The 20,763-nt window shown below is 38.8% G+C and overlaps 1 protein-coding gene across 3 annotated transcripts; it reads left to right on the plus strand.

Annotated features, from left to right (window-relative positions):
* Positions 1–550: 550 nt before the first annotated feature.
* cacng5b (calcium channel, voltage-dependent, gamma subunit 5b) lies at positions 551–20,514 on the plus strand. 3 transcript variants are annotated; one of them, XM_055183496.2, is made up of 7 exons: positions 554–672; positions 1,563–1,622; positions 3,542–3,770; positions 10,702–10,788; positions 19,288–19,428; positions 19,501–19,646; positions 19,972–20,514. In XM_055183496.2, the coding sequence occupies exons 3-7, from the start codon at positions 3,575–3,577 to the stop codon at positions 20,227–20,229; spliced, it is 828 nt and encodes a 275-aa protein (XP_055039471.1). In that variant the 5' UTR covers positions 554–672; positions 1,563–1,622; positions 3,542–3,574; the 3' UTR covers positions 20,230–20,514. The 3 variants fall into 3 exon arrangements, with proteins under 3 accessions (XP_055039456.2, XP_055039471.1, XP_073712903.1); XM_055183481.2 differs by lacking the exon at positions 1,563–1,622 and having other exon boundaries at positions 551–672; XM_073856802.1 differs by lacking the exon at positions 10,702–10,788.
* Positions 20,515–20,763: the final 249 nt, after the last annotated feature.

A 20,763-nucleotide genomic window follows, 5' to 3' on the forward strand; every position in this document is an offset into this window, starting at 1 on the left:
AGTCTCACTCCTTCAACAAAGATATTGGACTTCCTTCTTTCAATGATGCAAAATGATTATTTTTACATCATTGAAAGAAGGAAGTGCAACACTGAAATCTGTATTTCTCCTGTCTAAGCGGAAACTGAGGACATGATGCACAACCATTCAAAAACATGACTGGGGTTCTAACTATACAAAGATTAATGCAAATGGGTGAAGTGTCCCTTTAAGTGAGGGTCTCACCAGATCACCCTCCTTCATGCGTGAAGCGAGGAAGAGGTGTGATTGTTTTGAATGATGAAATGAAGCTGTGAAATGTTTTTTTTTCCCCGCTTTGTTTGTTTGGTTGTTTGTGTGAAAGCTGATGGTCTGTTCTTTTATTTGATATATTTGTATGTTTATATATCTTTAGATATAAAGTGAAAATCACAAAAACTGCTGGCGGGCAACTTTAAAAAAAAAAAAGACTGGTGGGGAATGAGTTAAAGGTATGTTGTAAATTCTAGGAACAGCGTTGCGACTCAACTGAATCAACGAGTCGACATATTCAAAAAGAATTGTCCAGACGAATCGATTCACAGAAATGAATCAGACGCACACGCTCATGCAGTCACACTTGAGAAGGATCTGATTTACTCCACAGCTGCTTTTCTCAGATTTACGGATACTCCAATCAAAATCATTCATCAGGTAAATCATACGCATTTTCAATGACTTCATTAGCTTAAAGCTTTTAAGATAATATAATGCGTAACTGAATGTGTTGTTATCTGACGCGTTTGATGATGTTGACATCGGGTAAATTGCGTATGTTGACAGTAACTTTAATGATAAAACACTTTATACTACAGCAGATACTTGATGAGTAATTTAACTACATTAAATAAAATGCTTGAATACATGTTTTTGCAGATTATTGTCAGTCAGTAAACGTGTTTCGTTTTGCCAACAGTAAAACATACTGCCAGTGTTCAGTCCCTTACGATAATTAACCATGCTTTTATTGTGGTAAAAGTGTAGTAACCATTTTTTGGTATTGATTACTATTAGCAAAACCATGTGGTTACCATGGTTTTACTACAGTAACCATGTTTTTTTAACTGTAGTAAAACCATGGATAATTTTCGTAAAGGTTACACTATAGAGAGCACTTCTGTCATGAGATGTTGATTTAAAACTCGTCTTTATTGTCTATAATATTATACAAATGTTGCCTATTGAAAACTTCTCATGTTATGTGATATTTTGATATCTCACCAGATTACATGGTTTGCAGATGTTGTAATGTTAGCTCATGGGTTTTGAGACACAGTCCTATCATAAAATATCACACACAGTTGTTGTTGTTTTTTGCCACAGGCATTTAAGTGAGTGACCAGTTATTTTCACATTGTTCATTTTGAATTAAAAACATTTGGTGTTCAGCATGACATAAAAATACTCTCATGGTGTATATGTGATGGTCAGTGTTACTATTTACTTGATTAATGTGCTGCTGTGTGATGTTATATGTTGTCAGATGTTATGTTGTGAATTGTGTTTGTATGTTAGTGTCTCTCATGAATGTGTCTTTCTAACAGGCTTGTTTACGTATAAAGCACAGGAATAAATAATGGACGCCCTGACGTTCTAAGTGACAGGTATACGTCATTTCACATTTGAAACATATAATGATTTGTATGAGCTGACAGTTTAATTTTGTTGAACAGTGATGACGTGTGCCAGCGGCCACAGCTGTGACCAAACATGTTCAAAAGTCACCATTAGTGCCCTGAGTCAATGTGTGCGCGCGTGTGTGTGTGTACGCTGCTTTGACCTACATTGTGAAAAAGGAGACGAAATGACCTCACAATGTAGAAAAAGCAGACAAACATTGTTTGGACACCCTAACTATACTTATATACTGTGGTTATAGTGAAGTTGTGTTCGACGGATATAGGTGTTTTTTATGACCGATACCGATATTAAGAAATCTGTATGGCCGATAAAACAAACAAGAGACAAACAGAAAATTGGTGAAATTACATAAACATGTGTTATGCATTTATGCATTTATAAATATACCTTTAAAAGTACTTGTAACATATTCACATAATTAATAATTTACATAATTAATGTGGATCTGACTTCTCACAGTACTGTTTGAACAAGTATGTTGAACCAGTGTGGTTGATACAACATAACGTCATGATAAAAAGTGAATAATTATTGGTCAATTTACTGTCTGTCAGACTTTGGCTTTACATTGAGTGTATTTTCATGCAAACAACAAATTTAAGTAATAGAGAAATTTACTGGCCAATTAAACTGAGGCAATGAAAAGAGCTATACAAATTAAAAGTCATCTGAAGCACGACCATGGCTGCATCCGAAAACTCTAAATTGCTTTCTTCTGCAGCAGCTTTCCGAATCCAATGTTAGATTTACTTCCTGACTCCTGAGATCTTGTCCCACAATTATATGCGTGTGCGCACATAGGGAATATGATTGGTCGAGCCTGGTCGAGTTTGAAAAAATTAAATGGTGGCCAAGAAAGCGGCTGGAGCACAAATTTAGTGTAAATAAAGGTAGATTTTCACACCTTTTAATTGCATTTCTAGCGAGAAATTAATATTGTAGTTTTCAAATATGTGATGAGTTATCACAAAGGCGCTCTCGGTTTATATTTCAAACACGCTGCCTATGAAGTGTGTCCGAAAGCGTTTCTCTGAGCTGCCTTCATGCCTCCGAAGTCATTCCCTCATGAGGCAGTGAGGCAACAAGTCAGCTACCTAAGTTTTCGGACGCAGCCCTTAACATCTAGTGTTTAGATCTGAGGTGTAACTATTATAAACGTGACTGCGCGTTATGGCACACTCGTCTAAAGCAATTAACCCTGTGAAGCTGAAGTTTATACAATCACTATTAGCTGTTTAAAATTAAAAATGCATATTTTATAATATTAATTTATGTTTTAAATATTTCTAATATTTTTTTCTTACATTCAGATTTTATATTAATATTTCATATTTTTTATTTTAATATCAAAGTTGTGTTCTTAGAAAGTGTGTACTTGCATTATTATGCTATTTTATTGTCATATATAATCAGTGAGATAAAAGGGTTTAAAAAGACAAACTATCGACTATGGCCATTATTTCTGGGGCAATGAACCGACCTATGAAAAGTAGCTACCATGACAGGCCTACATGTAAACATGCAAAAAGGTTTTTGTGAGGATTAGGTTTAGTGGTCGGTTTAGGAAAATACAATTAGGTTAGTATAAAAACCATTAGGTCAGTGGAAAGTCCTGTTGTCCTGTGTGTGTGTATTTTTGGACACAAACTCTCTCTCTCTATTGAACAGTTTTCTGTCTTCTTATGTGAATATATTTCCTGTCATTCTGACATTGTGAGCTGTATCATTAGTATTCAGACAGCATCTGTGTGCTGCTTGACAACTTTTACTTCCACGAGGAGCTATGTGTGTTTTTCACAGCAGTCATGAATCACGATGTGCCAGATTTGCAGACGTTCTCACCCCTGCAGATTTACAGCTCATGCATCTGTTTTTACCTCAGGTCGGTTGTGTGGCACTGGCGCCCCCTGTTGGCATGAGTGCGTGCGGGAGGAAGGCTCTGACCCTGCTGAGCAGCGTGTTTGCAGTATGCAGCCTGGGTCTGCTGGGTATCGCTGTCAGTACTGACTACTGGCTTTACCTGGAGGAGGGCATTATACTGCCTCTCAACCAGACCACTGACATGCGCGTGTCCATTCACTCCGGCCTCTGGAGGGTCTGTTTCCTCGCAGGTCTGTATATATCCACACTCATTCACTACTGTAGATTATTTTAGTACACTATATAGAATGGCTTAGAGGAATAGTTCACTGGAAAACTCTTGTTGTATCTTCAAAAGAGCATGATTTTTTTCTGTACACTGTGAAGAGGGTGAATGTGTCCCTTAACTTAATAGTTTTGTGAAAGAGGACACACGTGCATCATAAAATGATAAAGAATATAAGCCATGGTTTATTCCACACTGCATTCATGTCTTATGAAGTCACACAACAGTTTTGCATGAGTAACAGACTGCAGTTCAATTTTTCACTAAAAATCTTTACTAGATTTACTTCTGCTCTCACACCTCAATTGCCTCAATACACCAATAGTTAAATTATCGCAAGTGAAGACAGTTCATGTAAGCTTTGATGTCAGTTATAAACACAATTTCTTCTCATGTGTCAAGCTGTTTTTATCCTCTGTTAAGTTGCATCGGTGTTACATTAATGTGTGTGCTGTCATCCTCACACTTGTGTCTTGTTTCTCAATTCAAATGTACTTCTATAGTGCTTCTCACAGTTTTGCATTGTAGCAATGCATCTTTACTCAACAGCAACTACTTATTTCTCAGTAAGTAATGCTAATGTACAGTTTATGGTATTATTGCATGTCTTTATGTGGGTTTTTTGTGTCTGGGTGCTTTATGTACTATAAAAATCACTTGATACATTTATGACATGTGCCACTTTATTCTATAAAACCTATTTAGTTTAAAGGTGCATTGTGTAGCTTTTAAAAGGGCAGAAATGCAACATTATCTACATTAAGTGGTAACTTTACTTAATGAACTGTATTGTTTTTATTAACTCAGAATGAGACGTTTTTATCTCCATACACCACAGGTGTCGGCAGTCATCGTCATGTTTGTACAGTAGCCAAAGAACTTATATTGACAAGAAGTGAAAGCCAATAGATCGTTCCATTGCAATACCAGCGCCCAGCAGCAGCCCTACGCTTCCGCCATTTTGGAATAAAAGCGACTCGGTATCGACTAGAAGTGATGTGTCGTTTGCGAACGAGCGCCTTCCCAACACGATCCACTAGCTTCTTGTTGTCGCTATGGCAATATCAGCTACAATATCAAGTACATTAAAGATCAAATCCAAACTGAATGATGATAACACAGAATAACATACAATCAGACTAGTGATCATTAATCCCTTTTTACAGCTTATTTTTTAGATATTTAGACAATTCTTCCACTTTTCCCACACAAAACCTTCAGTTTGGTTTGAAATTCTTTGAAGTTTACGAATTATCATTACAAACACTGAATCATTAGCAATAACATATGAAATTTGATTTTATTGGAGTTTATAGACTTTTTCAGCAGCAACAACATAAACAATAAAAATTAATAACAACAAAGTTCTTTAAAAGTAGTTTATTTATATAACAAGCAAAAAACAACACATAGATTACCTAGGAAACCAAAACATTTGTTTTCGACGAGGCATTTGTTCAAGAGATCAGTTTAGCAACTAGTCAGACCATAAAAAAAAACGAAAAGCTCACCATGAGTTCTGATGAGTCTCGATTTCTGTTGAGACATTCAGATGGTAGAGTCAGAATTTGGCGTAAACAGAATGAGAACATGGATCCATCATGCCTTGTTACCACTGTGCAGGCTGCTGGTGGTGTGGGGGATGTTTTCTTGGCACACTTAAGGCCCCTTAGTGCCAACTGGGCATCATTTAAATGCCACGGCCTACCTGAGCATTGTTTCTGACCATGTCCATCTCTTTATGACCACCATGTACCCATCCTCTGATGGCTACTTCCAGCAGGATAATGCACCATGTCACAAAGCTCGAATCATTTCAAATTGGTTTCTTGAACATGACAATGAGTTCACTGTACTAAAATGGCCCCCACAGTCACCAGATCTCAACCCAATAGAGCATCTTTGGGATGTGGTGGAACGGGAGCTTCGTGCCCTGGATGTGCATCCCACAAATCTCCATCAACTGCAAGATGCTATCCTATTAATATGGGCCAAAATTTCTAAAGAATGCTTTTAGCACCTTGTTCCTAATAATCATTTAGGTGAGTGTATATATAAAACCACCTTTGTGTGCATTATTTTCCAATAAATTAATGGCCCGTCGTCAATTATGCCTTACTTATTATATGTTTGAAATAGGGCCGGGACTTTAACGCGTTATTTTTTGTGTAATTAATTAATTTTAATTAACGCGTTAAAGTCCCGGCCCTATTTCAAACATATAACAAAGTTAAACATTTTTAACGCATTTTAATCACACTTATTTTTGCACCGCGGAACATTTCTCATTGGATGAGTTTCGGCGGACCGAATATACTGGAGCACCAACTAGCGTTCATCATGACTTCAGACAACAACAAACCACAGTGAACATGAACGAAGAAGCTAATAAAATCACTTTGGTTGGCCCCGTGGATGGGAAATTTTTTAATAAAAACGAACGGATGGAAGCGTCGATAAGAGCATGGTTGTGTGTAAGCTATGCAACAAGGAATTCGCATATCACTGCAGCACATCGAGCCTCAAGTATCATCTCAATGCAAAACATATAGCAGCTAGTGTGGACATTAGCCCAACTCCGAGTACAACGACTTGGTTGAACAAAAATAAACAATATTTTGTTGCTTAAGCTTATGTATTCAGTCATTATTCATGGTATACCAAAAATCCATGTGAAAAAATAACTTCTCAATGTTCTCAGGTCAAATATTTATATGTGATTAATTTCGATTAATTAATTACAAAGCCTCTAATTAATTAGATTATTTTTTTTAATCGAGTCCCGGCCCTAGTTTGAAACCTTTCCTATAAACAAATTTCACGAATATCAGTAGTTGCTGGGATGTTAGAGTCATTGAAAAAATAATTGGAAATTTAGATTTTCTAACATGTCAAGGTAGTACAACTGCAATCATGGGGTTTAAACATAAACATGACATCACATCATCCAATGAAGCCCAGGTGGTCTTTATGTCTGAAAGAGTAGTTAGCCGATATCTCTCAAATACTAGAAAATAGCTACTTTAATGTAATAGCTAGGCTAGTACACTTTCTGTGTCAGGTGGTACATCCAATGTAAAACAAGAAAAAAATGCTATTTTATCCAACCAACACAATTTAATTGTATTTAAATATATTTATGAATTTGATATCAGGCAAAACTTTACCAGCATCCAAGTAGAAGTCTGTTAAATGTAAATTCATTGCAGAGGTCAGGTGGTGCAACCAGAAAGTCAAAAGGCACTATTTTACCCACTGGCGTCATGCACCAATTTTTTTAAGGGGGCACAGTGTGCACAGCTCACAGAAATTTAGGCATACACAGACATAAAACGAAATATTAAAGAGCTTTTAGTCTTTTTCATTCTAACAATCTGAACACCCCTGCTTTCATGCAAAAACCTCCAAAACAAAAGTGTTGACTATCTTTCACCGGTGCGGCAGTGGCTCAGTGGTTTATGTACAGTAGGGCAGAAATGGGCAACTTCGGTCCTGGAGGGCCGGTGTCCTACAAAGTTTAGCTCCAACCATAATTAAACAGACCTGAAGCAGGCAATTAAGGTCTTACTAGGCATACTAGAAACTTTTAGGCAGGTGTGCTGAGGCAAGTTGGAGCTAAACTCTGCAGGACACCGGCCCTCCAGGACTGAAGTTGCCCGTCCCTGATGTAGGTCGTCTACAAACCGGAAGGTTGGTGGTTTAATCCCCGGCTCCACCGGACCAAGTGTTGAGGTGTCCTTGAGCAAGACACCTAACCCCAGCTGCTCCCGACGAGCTGGATGGCGCCTTGCATGGCTGACACCGCCATCGGTGTATGAATGTGTGAGTTAATGGGTGAATGTGAGGCAAATTGTAAAGCACTTTGGATGGCCATAGGTCTGTTAAAAGCGCTATATAAATGCAGTCCATTTACCATGTCATTTCAAATACTATTCAATCAGAATAATGACATATTGGTATCATATTTTTACATCTGAAACGGCACGTTTTATTTGTTTAAGTTTTAATAAATGGCTTGTTTAATCATGTCATTAATGTATTTTGCACAACAACTGCATTATCCTATAAAATTAATGTAATTTTAAATCCATAAAGTATATAAACAACGAAAATGACATAAACTATAGCCACGTGATTCATTTTAATGTTTAATAATGATTTTAAAAAATTGTAGATAAAATGATTAGAGGAACGCATTATTGCATCAAATTTGACCTCATATGTGAGCATGTGTGATTCCGCGCCTCCGTGAACTTTGGCGTTGTACCAAGATGAATCTAGCAATCTACTTATATAACGCTGAGATGATCACATTTTAAACCATACATTTTCTACACAGAGTAGGTTAAGTACATTACCATACTGGGGTTTGGAAATGTTGTGAGCATTTCTTACACGTTTTAATTCCTCAGATAGCAAAATGCAGCAGTAACAGGAAAGACAGGGTTTCCGCGGAGTCATAAAAAGTCATAAAATGTCTTAAATTTAATAATGAAAATTTTAGGCCATAAAAAGTCATAAAAACACCCGGATTTTCCATACAAGGTCATAAATTACATTTAGCCACGTCATAAATTTATATACTCGTTCATTCATTGTTGCCTTTCCCCACAAAAATGCCCTGGCGGCGACATTCACTCGTTTTGCCTGTTGTAGTTCTGTCTGAGGAATCTGGGTGGGATAATCACAGCATTCTAGGACTACAAGGTCCATGCGGCAGTGCAGAAAACAGACTTGTCGGAAGTACTTCAGAAACCCGTGGTCCCGCGCGAACTCTGAACTCTCGAGGGTCAGCTTAGTTTAACTGAAATCTCTGGGTCTATCACAATGGGAAAGTGTACATGTAACGAGCTATGGCTCGAAGACGGTGCGTTTAGTAGTTGGCACAAACCCGTAGCTAACAATCGGTATCAAGCCTATTGCACATTGTGTAAGAAGCAGGGTTCTAAATTAACACCCGCCAACCCGCCAAATGCGGGTTGAAATTCATTTTGGCTGGTGTTAATAAAAACTTACTAGCCAGTTTGGCCTGTGATGCATGAGGCATTGCTTGCATGATACATAAAGCTCGTCTTTTAATCCCTCTGGCATTACTTCCTACATTTCCCATGAACACTGTGCCGTAATGCTCCATGATGATGTTTCATATGTCAATTGGCTGCGCGCAGTTTGCAGCAAAACCAGGTCATAAATTTAAATCATAGTGGTCATAAAAAGGTCTTAAAAAGTCTTAAATTTGACTGACTAAACCCTGCAGAAACCCTGGAAAGAGCCCGTCATTTTTTTGTCATGGAGTAATAAGTAAAATCGGAATGGTTTAATTGCTGATAAAGTATGGATACATCATCTCAAAGTCTATTTTTACACGAATAATTTGCAAATATTTAACAAACCTGTCGAAAGCTAAAATACTCCAGCACCTGGGACAGCGCCCTGATAATTTCTTAAAAATTGTCATCATATACAATATTTGCACTTTTTAAAAGCAAAAAACTTTTTTACTTACTAGGCTACAGGTGAAACAGCTCTTCTAAAGTCCTAAACATCATTTCTTCACATGTATGATGTCATTGATTTTGTCTGATGTCATTATTATGCCATTAGTTCTTTGGTGTTTAACTTCACACACTACATCACGAGACACTGTGGTGGTTTTTCCCTGATGCTGTAGTACTGATTGTCATCTAAATAAAGGTTGTATGAATGACAGGTTTCACATTCATGAGCTCCTTCAGCGTTTTCAGATGATCATCAATCATCTTTCCAAAGTCGTCTTTAACAGTCCATAGAAAAGATTTCGAATTTTTATGAATTGGAAGAATTGAATTCAAACTGTTGTTGCTATTTCCCTGATCAATGATCTGTAAGATAACAAGTTAATAGTTGGAATTCAGTATAGATTCCGCTGTAGTTTAATATTGCAAATTGGTGTTGGGAAAAACATGAAGCTTTTACATCGTGGGGGTCTGTGCTGGAGAAATCACAGTTTTTTTTTATTCTAAATTGAAAATGTATTGTTTTGCTTCTTATACATCCAAGATGCTCCAGAATATTACAGAAAATATTTTACAATCTGAATGAATCTTTTCAGATAATGTGTCCAGTATCATCTTACAGTTAGTTTTCTGAATGAGTTTTCTGTGAATATCCAGTTAGCTCAACAGCTTGCACACATACTGAGAGGTTTAGTTGACATTATTTCCATCAGGTCAGGCATTCTGAGACTATTATAAGAGATACATCTTACTTTCACATTTGACATCTCAAGAGCATTGATTGTAAGATTACCTGCTTGTGTTTAATGGTGGAATATTTCTAGTCCTGTATTGTGGAGGTTTATAGACTGGGTGCCTCATTATCGTTTAGCTCACACTCATCTGGATTGCCAACAAAAGCCTGCTGTCCTGTGACCCACAAACACACGCACACATACATACACAACACGAATGCACATGTTGTGGGCGAGTGTTTGGACCACACTGTTTATAGCCGATGACTGGTAGCAGATGTGAGGTCTTCAGCCTTTGAACACTAACATCTTTAAGAAGCTTGTGACTTTATTTTGGATGGTGAGAGAAAAGCTCTTGTGTGTGTGTTATAGTGATAATGTGTTATGAGACATGATGGATCTGTGAGCTTCTGCAAAGCTCATGAGGAACTATTTTCTCATAAAATGTTCAATCAGATTTATATTCATCTGAAAGCTTTGCATTGTATATCAATGTCACTGACCATCTGATGACACTAGACCGGCTTTATTCTTGTTTTCTATTCATTTACACCTGTATGTTCGTATAGGGACAAACAATCTGATATTGTATATTCATAGATAAATCTGTGAAAAGAGACAGATTTATGTTGATGCCAGTAAATAATCTCTGTTGTCTCTCTGTCAGGTGAAGAGCGAGGTCGCTGTTTTACTATCGAGTATGTGATGCCTATGAGTGTCCAGCTGACCAGTGAGTCCACTCTCAGTGTTTTGAGTAAGTCATTTCATCATCATCATCATACTCGCACAGACAGATTTTAATATCTATTACAGCACATCCCACCTAGGCTGTGTCTGAAACCGCCTATATAGTGCTCCCTATCTCCTATATCGTCTGACATTTTGTATCGGTGTCCGAAAACTTCACTCCCTACAATCGTTCACTACTTTTAACCCACAATGCACTCTGACTTTGAGTGTACATTCGATATAATATGGGAGATGAAGGCGTAACTGGAATCAGCTGAAGGATACTGACAGTAAACACCACACATTTACGTTCATATACTATTCTTACTTCTTGTTGTCAGTTATGTTCTACTTTTTACAAATAAACAAATCAGAAATAAATGCGATATCTTTTATTATAAAACGGTTAGTTCCAATCCTTGATTCTGATTGGTCAATAGGTGTGCTTTATTCACAATAAAACACTGCTATGACCGCTTCACCCAACGGTTCTATTTAATATCACTGCGCCCTTAGCAACACCCTTAGCAACACATAAACATATAATGAGACAAAGTCTGAGAGCAGTTTGTTGTTTTTATTTGAGCTTCCATGTTGTTGTTTGCATTCAGGGACTATTTTTTCTAGCGGAAGGAATGCTTTTATTGATTTAACTCCGCTTCGCGTCGTGCCTAACAACGCCCTTCAGCCGTTACTTATTCACGATACAGCACAGCCTCTCGTACCTTATTGCTTAATTATAATATGTGTGTATTAAATATAATAAATGAATAACAGTAAATATGACAAGCTCATGAGGTTTTGTTCTGTTTATTATGAACTTATACAATAAATATGACAAATGCATCTCTGCAAAAAGTTGACCAAACAGTTAATCACCTCCAAAACTCACTCAGCTTAGTTTTGGAGCTACTACTTGCCAACTATTCTCCTTCAAAAACATGTTTCATTCATAAGACACTGACATAAAAAAACACTAAAAGCAGGAAGCATTTATATATAAATTATCAACTTTTATTATTAAAGTTTGAATAATTTTTTCTTTTATTTATTTCTTTGAATATAGTACTTCACTTTTTTACTGTCATTTCAAAGCTGAACAAGAAGGACAAATCTAGAAATGTCAGGGCTGCAATGATGATAATAATAAAAAACATCACATTACTGTAACAACAAAGTTGTTAATTTATTGTAAATTACTGCAAGGGTTCAAGTCATCGCTTTCTTTTGCTCATCAACATCACATCTAATGTCTTTTCTGGCAATACATCTTGGAAAGTACTGTCTGGATTATCTAATGCAACCATTCAGGAAAAATCTCCCCACACCCTGGCTTCATTTGTTACATGTAATGTGTATGCATGTAGTTGTCTGCCCTCTAGGGGGCAGGAACGTGTTTTTTGTTTCTGTTTAACCAGATTGTGTACACCTGTGGGCCATCAGAAGTGCTATATAGCGACCTCAGATCTCGCATTCCAGGGGTGGAGGTTGAGCGGCCGTCCGGACACGGATTTTGCTCTTGTGTGTTTCCCCAATTTTTGTTCCTGACTAATTTCTCCTACATTGTTATTATTTTTGATATTATTTTAATAAATTCCCCTAATTTAAATGAGCCTTCGTGTCATCCCTCTTTATGTTATGGCAATGGCCGTAACATAATTGGGGGCTCGTCCAACCTATATTATTCGATTGTTCAGTGTGGTAGGAAAAGTGTAGCCGTGTCTTCGTGAATAGTTCGGATTTTTTTGTTTTCCGGCTGTGAATGACTACTGAGATCCCATGTAAGTATTTACCCTATTATTTTAGTCGTCGGGTAGGTTTTGGACCTGCCACTTTGTTATTTTGCCTTTGTTATTTTTAGTGGTTATTCGGAGTGGGGGCACGCTTCAGTTCACCTGCAGCTGATCTTGTTAATGGGATCAGTGCACAGGTGTTCATGATTTCAGCGTTTAAAGCCGCCTCGAGCCCCTAACGCCACTGAAGACTAGGGAATTTAGCTTAATGTAAATAGGGTAAATACGTTTGTGTTGGGGATCGCTTATGGTTATTTCACACGGAAATTTCGTTCGTAATTCTCACAATTTGTGAATTTCGTGTAGCGACCAAATATAGTTTGTTCGTTTAGTTAGTCAGGGAAAATTTTAGGGGTTTGTGTAAACAATTTAATGGTTTAATTTTGAAGCCATTTTGTTGTTTTTGTGAGTAAGAGTGTTGGGAATGCCTTCCGTAGTCGATGTATTTCGGGAGTCTCCATCTGATGAACTGCTGTTATCTTGTACAAAAGAGCAGTTATTGCAAATTGCGGAGTTTTATAAAATTGAGGTTGCTCCTAGATATAAAACTTTGAAAGAAAATTTGCAGAGATTTCTTCGGGCAGGTTTGGTTGATTTGGGCATTTTACAAATGTCGTTGGTAAATGCTAGTGTTGCGGAGGAAGTGAGTGAGCCTTCTGTAACTGAAAATAGTATTCGATTAAGAGAACTGGCAATTAAGGAAAAGGAATTAGCCTTAGAAAACACTAGATTAGAGCTGCGAAAGCGTGAACTTGAACATCAGTTTGCTATTAAACGGATGGAATTGGAGTTTAATTCTAAGCCAGCTCGCGGTGCCTCTGATGATTTTGATGTCGGTCGAAACAGGAGGATGGTTCCTCCGTTTTGCGAAAAGGATGTTGAAAAATACTTCTGTCATTTTGAGAGGGTTGCAACTTCCTTAAAGTGGCCTGAAAATGTCTGGTCGTTGCTCTTGCAATGCGCAATCACCGGTAAGGCGCAGGAGGTATATGCTTCACTGTCTATGGAAGATTCTACTGACTATAAGATCGTTAAAGCTGCTATATTAAAAGCCTACGAGTTAGTTCCGGAGGCATATAGACAGCGTTTTAGACATTACGCGAAACTTACAAATCAGACCTATGTTGAGTTTGCGCGTGAAAAGGAAATCTTGTTTGATCGGTGGTGCGCATCTCAGAAAGCCGAGAGTAGAGAGCAGGTTAGACAATTAATTCTTATGGAAGAATTTAAAAGTTGTGTACCTTCAGCTCTCGCTACTTATATAAATGAGCAAAAAGCAGATACGCTTTATAAGGCCGCTACTTTGGCCGATGACTTTGTTTTAACACACAAAGTCATATTCAAGGAGAAACCGCGAGATAAAGCTCCTCTTGATCCACCCGTTATGTCGCCTCGTAAATCTTTCAATAGTAAGCCTACAGTTGTGACTGGTGATAGGGTTTGTTTTTATTGTAAGACCGCTGGTCATTTAATTGCAAACTGCCCAGTTCTTAAAAAGAAATCAAATAGGCTTACTGAATCTGTTGGCTTGATCTCAGTTGATTCCTCTCCGAAAAATGCCTACATAACGTCCGAGTCTGATTGCAATGCTCGTCTTAATAAAACTGGTTATGGACCTTTTCTGCATAATGGGACAGTGTTAATTCCCAGCTTGGCTAAGCCTGTGTCCGTTCGTATTCTTCGGGATACGGGTGCTAGTCTTTCATTTATCCTGAATGACGTGCTGCCGTTGTCTGAAGAGACTGCCACGGGTAGTGCTGCTTTAGTGCGGGGTATTGAAATGGGAGTAGTGGAGGTTCCGTTACATAAAATTCATTTGCAGTCTGAACTGGTGACGGGTGATGTGGTAGTGGGTGTTCGCTCATCTCTTCCAGTTCCCGATGTAACATTCATATTAGGGAATGATTTAGCTGGAAGTAGTGTGTGGAGCTGTGTTAGTGTACCACCCGAAGTCGTCTCTGTACCGCTCGTTGCTAGCACTGATGATTGTGCGCTTAAGTATCCTGATGTTTTCACTGCGTGTGCAGTTACTCGTTCTATGGCAAAGTCTGTTGATTGTTCCGCGTCAGCAGAAGTGGATTTATCTGACACGTTTTTTGCAAATCCTGATCTAACTAAACTGCTATCCGTTTCTTTGCAGGAAAAAACGAGTTTGAATCCTGCGAGTGCTGAAAAGACTGCTGGTGAAGATCGTGTTGATTTATCCCTGTGTCCCGATAAATTAATAGTGGCGCAGAAATCAGATTTAACTCTTGCCCCGTTGTTTGAATTAGTTCAACCGGAGCAGGAGCACATGAGTGCGCCCCAAGCATATTTTCTCAAGAATGAGATCTTGTTGAGAAAATGGGTGTGTCCTAAATCTCCTGATGACTGGAATACAGTCACTCAAATTGTAGTTCCAGTAGGTTATCGTGACATGATTTTAAAGGTTGCACATAACGGTCTGGCTGGCCATCTAGGTGTCCTGAAAACGTATGACCGGATTTTGAGAAATTTTTATTGGCCCGGTCTTAAAAAAGACGTTTCACATTTTTGTCGGACTTGTCATGTTTGCCAAATGGTGGGAAAGCCTAATCAAATTATTCCGCCTGCACCGCTTTTTCCAATTCCTATGGTTTCGGAGCCTTTTGAGCATGTAATAATTGACTGCGTTGGTCCTTTTCCACGTTCAAAGTTGGGGTATAAATACCTGTTAACTATTATGTGTGCGACTACGCGTTTTCCTGAAGCAGTCCCTTTGCGCTCCATCACTACGAGAGCCATCACTAGGGCACTCATTAAGTTTTTTTCAGTTTTTGGTTTACCGAAACTAATACAAAGTGATCAGGGAACGAACTTTACGTCCCGTACGTTTTCACAAGTGCTTAAACGGCTTGGTATCAAGCATAATCTCTCCACTGCCTATCATCCTGAGAGTCAGGGTGCACTGGAGAGATTTCACCAGACGTTAAAGTCTATGCTGCGATCTTACTGTTTTGAGCTTAAGAGGGATTGGGAGGAAGGAATTCCTTGGTTGCTTTTTGCTTCGCGCGAAGTCGTACAAGAATCACTGGGGTTTAGCCCCGCAGAACTGGTTTTTGGACACAACCCGCGTGGTCCTTTAACTGTGTTAAAAGAGAAATGGCTCTCCGATTCAAAAAGCAGCACGCTTCCAGAGTATGTTTCACAATTCTATACACGTTTACAGCGGGTTCGTGAATTAGCCAAGCAAAACATTGAGAAGGCGCAGGAGAAGATGAAAACCTGGTTTGACAAGAAAGCCAGAGAGCGGAGTTTCAGTGCAGGTGACAAAGTTTTGGTGTTTTTACCGGTGCCCGGTGGGTCACTGCAAGCTCGTTATACTGGCCCTTATGTTATTAAAAAGAAGTTATCAGATCGAGATTATGTCATCCTTACTCCGGATCGTCGACAAAAATCGAGAGTCTGCCATGTAAATATGATTAAGGCCTATCATGACAGGAATGATAACGTTGAAACTCCAAAAAGTGATTTACCTGGTGTTTCAGAGTCTAAAATTTCTGTGGTTGGGCTCTTTGTATCTGAACAGGTGGATGAAGCAGACGAAGGACCTTCTAGGTGTATAGTTGAGGGTAGATTGAAAAATTCAGAGATGCTCTTAACATTATCTAGTCAGTTACCGCATTTGTCTCCAGCTGAAAAAGCTGATGTCATGGAATTAGTGAATGCGTTCTCAGTGCTGTTTAAAGACATTCCCGGTCAGACGACACTTGTTGAACATGATATCGATGTGGGTTGTACTCCACCTATAAAACAGCATCCATATCGTGTTAATCCGTCTAAAAGAATGCATTTGCAAAAGGAAGTGGACTATATGCTGGAAAATGACATCGCTGAGCCTAGCTCCAGTTCATGGAGCTCGCCATGTTTGCTGGTGAATAAATCGGACGGTACTTTTCGATTTTGCACTGACTACCGACGTGTAAATGCTGTCACGAAAACTGACTGTTATCCTTTACCTAGGGTAGATGACTGCGTCGATCGCGTTGGTTCGGCTGTCTACGTTTCGAAACTTGACCTGTTGAAAGGATACTGGCAGGTGCCGTTAACGGAACGTGCTAAGGAAATTTCGGCATTTGTTACTCCAGATGCCTTTCTGAACTACAGGGTTATGGCCTTCGGCATGAAAAATGCACCAAGTACCTTTCAGCGGCTGGTCAATATTGTTTTGACTGGTATATCGGGATGTGAAGCTTATTTAGACGATTTGGTCTTATACAGTCCCTCGTGGGATGAACACATGAGTTTACTTCGCCAAGTTTTTCGTCGGTTGGCTGACGCGAAACTCACAGTTAACTTGAGTAAATGTGAATTTGGTAAAGCCACCATTGTGTACTTGGGAAAAGTGATTGGCAGGGGTCAAGTACGCCCGGTGATGGCAAAGGTTGCGGCTATTTGTGATTTTCCACCTCCGACAGACCGTAAGCAATTGAGACGCTTCCTGGGAATGGTCGGTTATTACCGATCGTTTTGCAGAAATTTTGCAACTGTGGTTTCTTCGCTAACTGATTTGCTGAGTCCTAAAGTTCGGTTTGAGTGGTCTGAGGCATGCCAGAGTGCATTTGAAAATGTTAAATCTTTGTTGATTTCATCTCCAGTGTTGGCAGCACCTGACCATTTACGTAAGTTCAGCGTGGTGGTGGATGCTAGCGATGTCGGTTCGGGAGCTGTCCTCCAGCAGAGGGGTGCTGACGACGTGGAACACCCAGTCTGTTACTTCTCCAAAAAGTTTAACTTTGCGCAGCGGAAGTATTCTACTATTGAAAAGGAGGCTTTGGCGTTGGTGTTAGCGATTCAACACTTTGAGGTGTATTTGTCCAGCTGCCAATCAATCGTCGTGTATTGTGATCATAATCCACTTACCTTTTTGAATACTATGCGCAATTTTAATCAGCGTCTTATGCGCTGGAGTTTATATCTGCAGCCATATGACCTCGACATTAAACATGTCAGAGGCCGAGACAATGTGGTGGCTGATGCACTGTCCCGGATGGGATAGACCTGTGGCTAAGGTGTTTTTTTTTCTTGTTGGAAACTTGGTTTAGATGCAGAAGCATTTTTCTTGGTGATGGGTTACTTTTGGGGATGAAGGTGTTACATGTAATGTGTATGCATGTAGTTGTCTGCCCTCTAGGGGGCAGGAACGTGTTTTTTTGTTTCTGTTTAACCAGATTGTGTACACCTGTGGGCCATCAGAAGTGCTATATAGCGACCTCAGATCTCGCATTCCAGGGGTGGAGGTTGAGCGGCCGTCCGGACACGGATTTTGCTCTTGTGTGTTTCCCCAATTTTTGTTCCTGACTAATTTCTCCTACATTGTTATTATTTTTGATATTATTTTAATAAATTCCCCTAATTTAAATGAGCCTTCGTGTCATCCCTCTTTATGTTATGGCAGTGGCCGTAACAGCTTAGTTTTGGAGCTACTACTTGCCAACTATTCTCCTTCAAAAACATGTTTCATTCATAAGACACTGACATAAAAAAACACTAAAAGCAGGAAGCATTTATATATAAATTATCAACTTTTATTATTAAAGTTTGAATAATTTTTTCTTTTATTTATTTCTTTGAATATAGTACTTCACTTTTTTACTGTCATTTCAAAGCTGAACAAGAAGGACAAATCTAGAAATGTCAGGGCTGCAATGATGATAATAATAAAAAACATCACATTACTGTAACAACAAAGTTGTTAATTTATTGTAAATTACTGCAAGGGTTCAAGTCATCGCTTTCTTTTGCTCATCAACATCACATCTAATGTCTTTTCTGGCAATACATCTTGGAAAGTACTGTCTGGATTATCTAATGCAACCATTCAGGAAAAATCTCCCCACACCCTGGCTTCATTTGCTCCCGTAAAGTCATCAGACCACGTGGATGGTGGTCATAAATCCCGTGGAGGTGGACGTACAAAAAAACTATGGGGTTGTCTGTGTGTAGCAGAGTGCTGGAATGCCACATTATTTCACACAACAATGAAGGTAGACTTCTTATTAGTCCACTTATCTTTGCAAAATTGTTGTAATGCAGCTACTTTGCAGGGTTTGAAAGCATAAATCGCCTTTTAAAGGTCATGCCACAAGATTGATGTCAGGACTTTGACTAGTCCACTACAAAGTCTTCATTTGGCTTTTTTCAGCCATTCAGATGTGGACTTGCTGGTGTGTTTTGGATCATTGTCACAGAATTCATGGTTTTATTTATTAGAGCAAGTCTTACAGGTCCTAAAGCAGCAAAACAGCCCCAGACCACCACCATATTTTACTCTTGGTATGATGTTCTTTTTCTGAAATGCTGTATTACTTTTACACCAAACGTAATGGGAGACACACCTTCCAAAAGTTCAACTTTTGTCTCGTCAGTCCACAAAGTATTTTCCCAAATGTCTTGGGGATCATCATATTTTCTTGCAAAACTCAGACGAGCCTTTATGTTCTTTTTGGTCAGCAGCGTTTTTTCCTCTTGGCCATGCAGGCCATTTTTGTCCAGTCTCTTTCTTATGGTGAAGTCATGAACTGATGCATATAGTATCTATAATTTAAACAACAACGGTGAAGACAAAGTGAGCAGCACTTTTTATAGAGTTGTCTGAATAAATGAAAGGACTGTATTGAATATATTGGACTTACAAAATATACACATATAGACATTTAAATGTAAAAGCATGTTTATGTTTTATATATGACGATCATTTGATTTCTGTGCAGAGATGATTCGTTCGGCGACGCCGTTCCCTCTGGTCAGTTTGTTCTTTATGTTCATTGGCTTTGTGCTGAACAACATCGGACACATTCGGCCGCAACGCACCATACTGGCCTTTGTCTCTGGGATCTTCTTTATCTTATCAGGTACTCGTCAGTCTGACACGTGACGTGATGTCACACTATCTGCTCTCAGACTGATGTTTCTCTGTCACACAGGTTTGTCTCTGGTGGTGGGTTTGGTTCTGTACATCTCCAGCATAAATGATGAGATGTTGAACAGGACCAAGACTAATGAAGCGTACTTCAGCTATAAGTACGGCTGGTCATTTGCGTTTGCCGCAATCTCTTTCCTGCTCACAGAGGTACAAATACTGCAGGCTATGTCTTGTTTGTCATAGTTTAACTGTTGCATATTTCTCTCTCTCTCTCTCTTAATATTTTACTACATTAATTCAGCTTAATTTGTGCACATTTCTTTTAAACAGAACAAAAGCAAACCTTAATGCGTTATTGTATCTTTCCACAGAATTGAAATAAAATGAAAGACACAAGTTTAGGCTTCTTGTTCAAGTTTCTCTTGGCTGTCCAGTATTAGATCTTTCTCTCTTGTACTTTCTGCCTCTTATTTTACCTTGAACACTAGTCTGACATCCTTACATATCTAGTTGTTTTGTGGGCTCTGTTCAGAGTGCAGGTGTGATGTCTGTCTACCTGTTCATGAAGCGATACACAGCGGAGGAAATCTATCAGCCCCACCCCAGCTTTTACCGGCCGCGCCTGAGCAACTGCTCAGATTATTCGGGTCAGTTCTTGCACCCCGATGCCTGGACGCGAGGCCGCAGCCCATCAGACATCTCCAGCGACGCCTCGCTGCAAATGAACGCCAGCTACCCGGCTCTGCTCAAGTGTCCAAACTATGATCGGATGTCTTCATCGCCCTGCTGAAGGACAGGGGACACGACAGACGGCAGTGTGTGTCACAGATGGATAAAGTTTTTTACTAGTTGAATGTTAATCCGATGCAAGTTGTTGCCGTTTGCTGTTCTTTGCCTTATCAGACTGCTGGATTACACTTGACTTCTGACTTACTGAAAAAAAATGACTTTCCTACTTAGTATTTTTGTCTTGTTTTCAGTTCAGATATCAAAAAATCTAGAAAAAAATTCTTGATAAGCTAAATTATCTAAGAAAATAAACACAAAAAATATACAATTTTAAAAAGATGAATTTGTGCCTAAAACAAGCAAAAAAAAAAATCTACCAAATTATTTCTTAATCTTTTCTTGAATTAACACTGCAAAACTTGTCTTGTTTTTAGTAAAAATATCTATACATTTTTAAAGTCAGATGTATTTTCTTGGTGAGCAAAATTACCTAAGAAAATAAGTCTAGTTTTTAGACAACAAATTTAAAATTTGGGCGAATTTGTGCTTGGAACAAGCAATGGGATCTGCCAATGGAGCAAGAAACATTTTCTTG

The sequence above is a fragment of the Misgurnus anguillicaudatus genome, chromosome 19 (genome assembly GCF_027580225.2).
Source record: "Misgurnus anguillicaudatus chromosome 19, ASM2758022v2, whole genome shotgun sequence".
Taxonomy (NCBI): Eukaryota; Metazoa; Chordata; class Actinopteri; order Cypriniformes; family Cobitidae; genus Misgurnus; species Misgurnus anguillicaudatus.

What these genes read in the sequence shown, in the direction of transcription:
- cacng5b (XM_055183481.2), top strand. Translation starts at nt 3,575, where the DNA reads ATGAGTGCGTGCGGGAGGAAGGCTCTGACCCTGCTGAGCAGCGTGTTT. An exon ending in GTCCACTCTCAGTGTTTTGA is followed by an intron (nt 10,789 to 19,287) that starts GTAAGTCATTTC and finishes ATTTCTGTGCAG; the next exon opens with AGATGATTCGTTCGGCGACG. An exon ending in GATCTTCTTTATCTTATCAG is followed by an intron (nt 19,429 to 19,500) that starts GTACTCGTCAGT and finishes TCTGTCACACAG; the next exon opens with GTTTGTCTCTGGTGGTGGGT.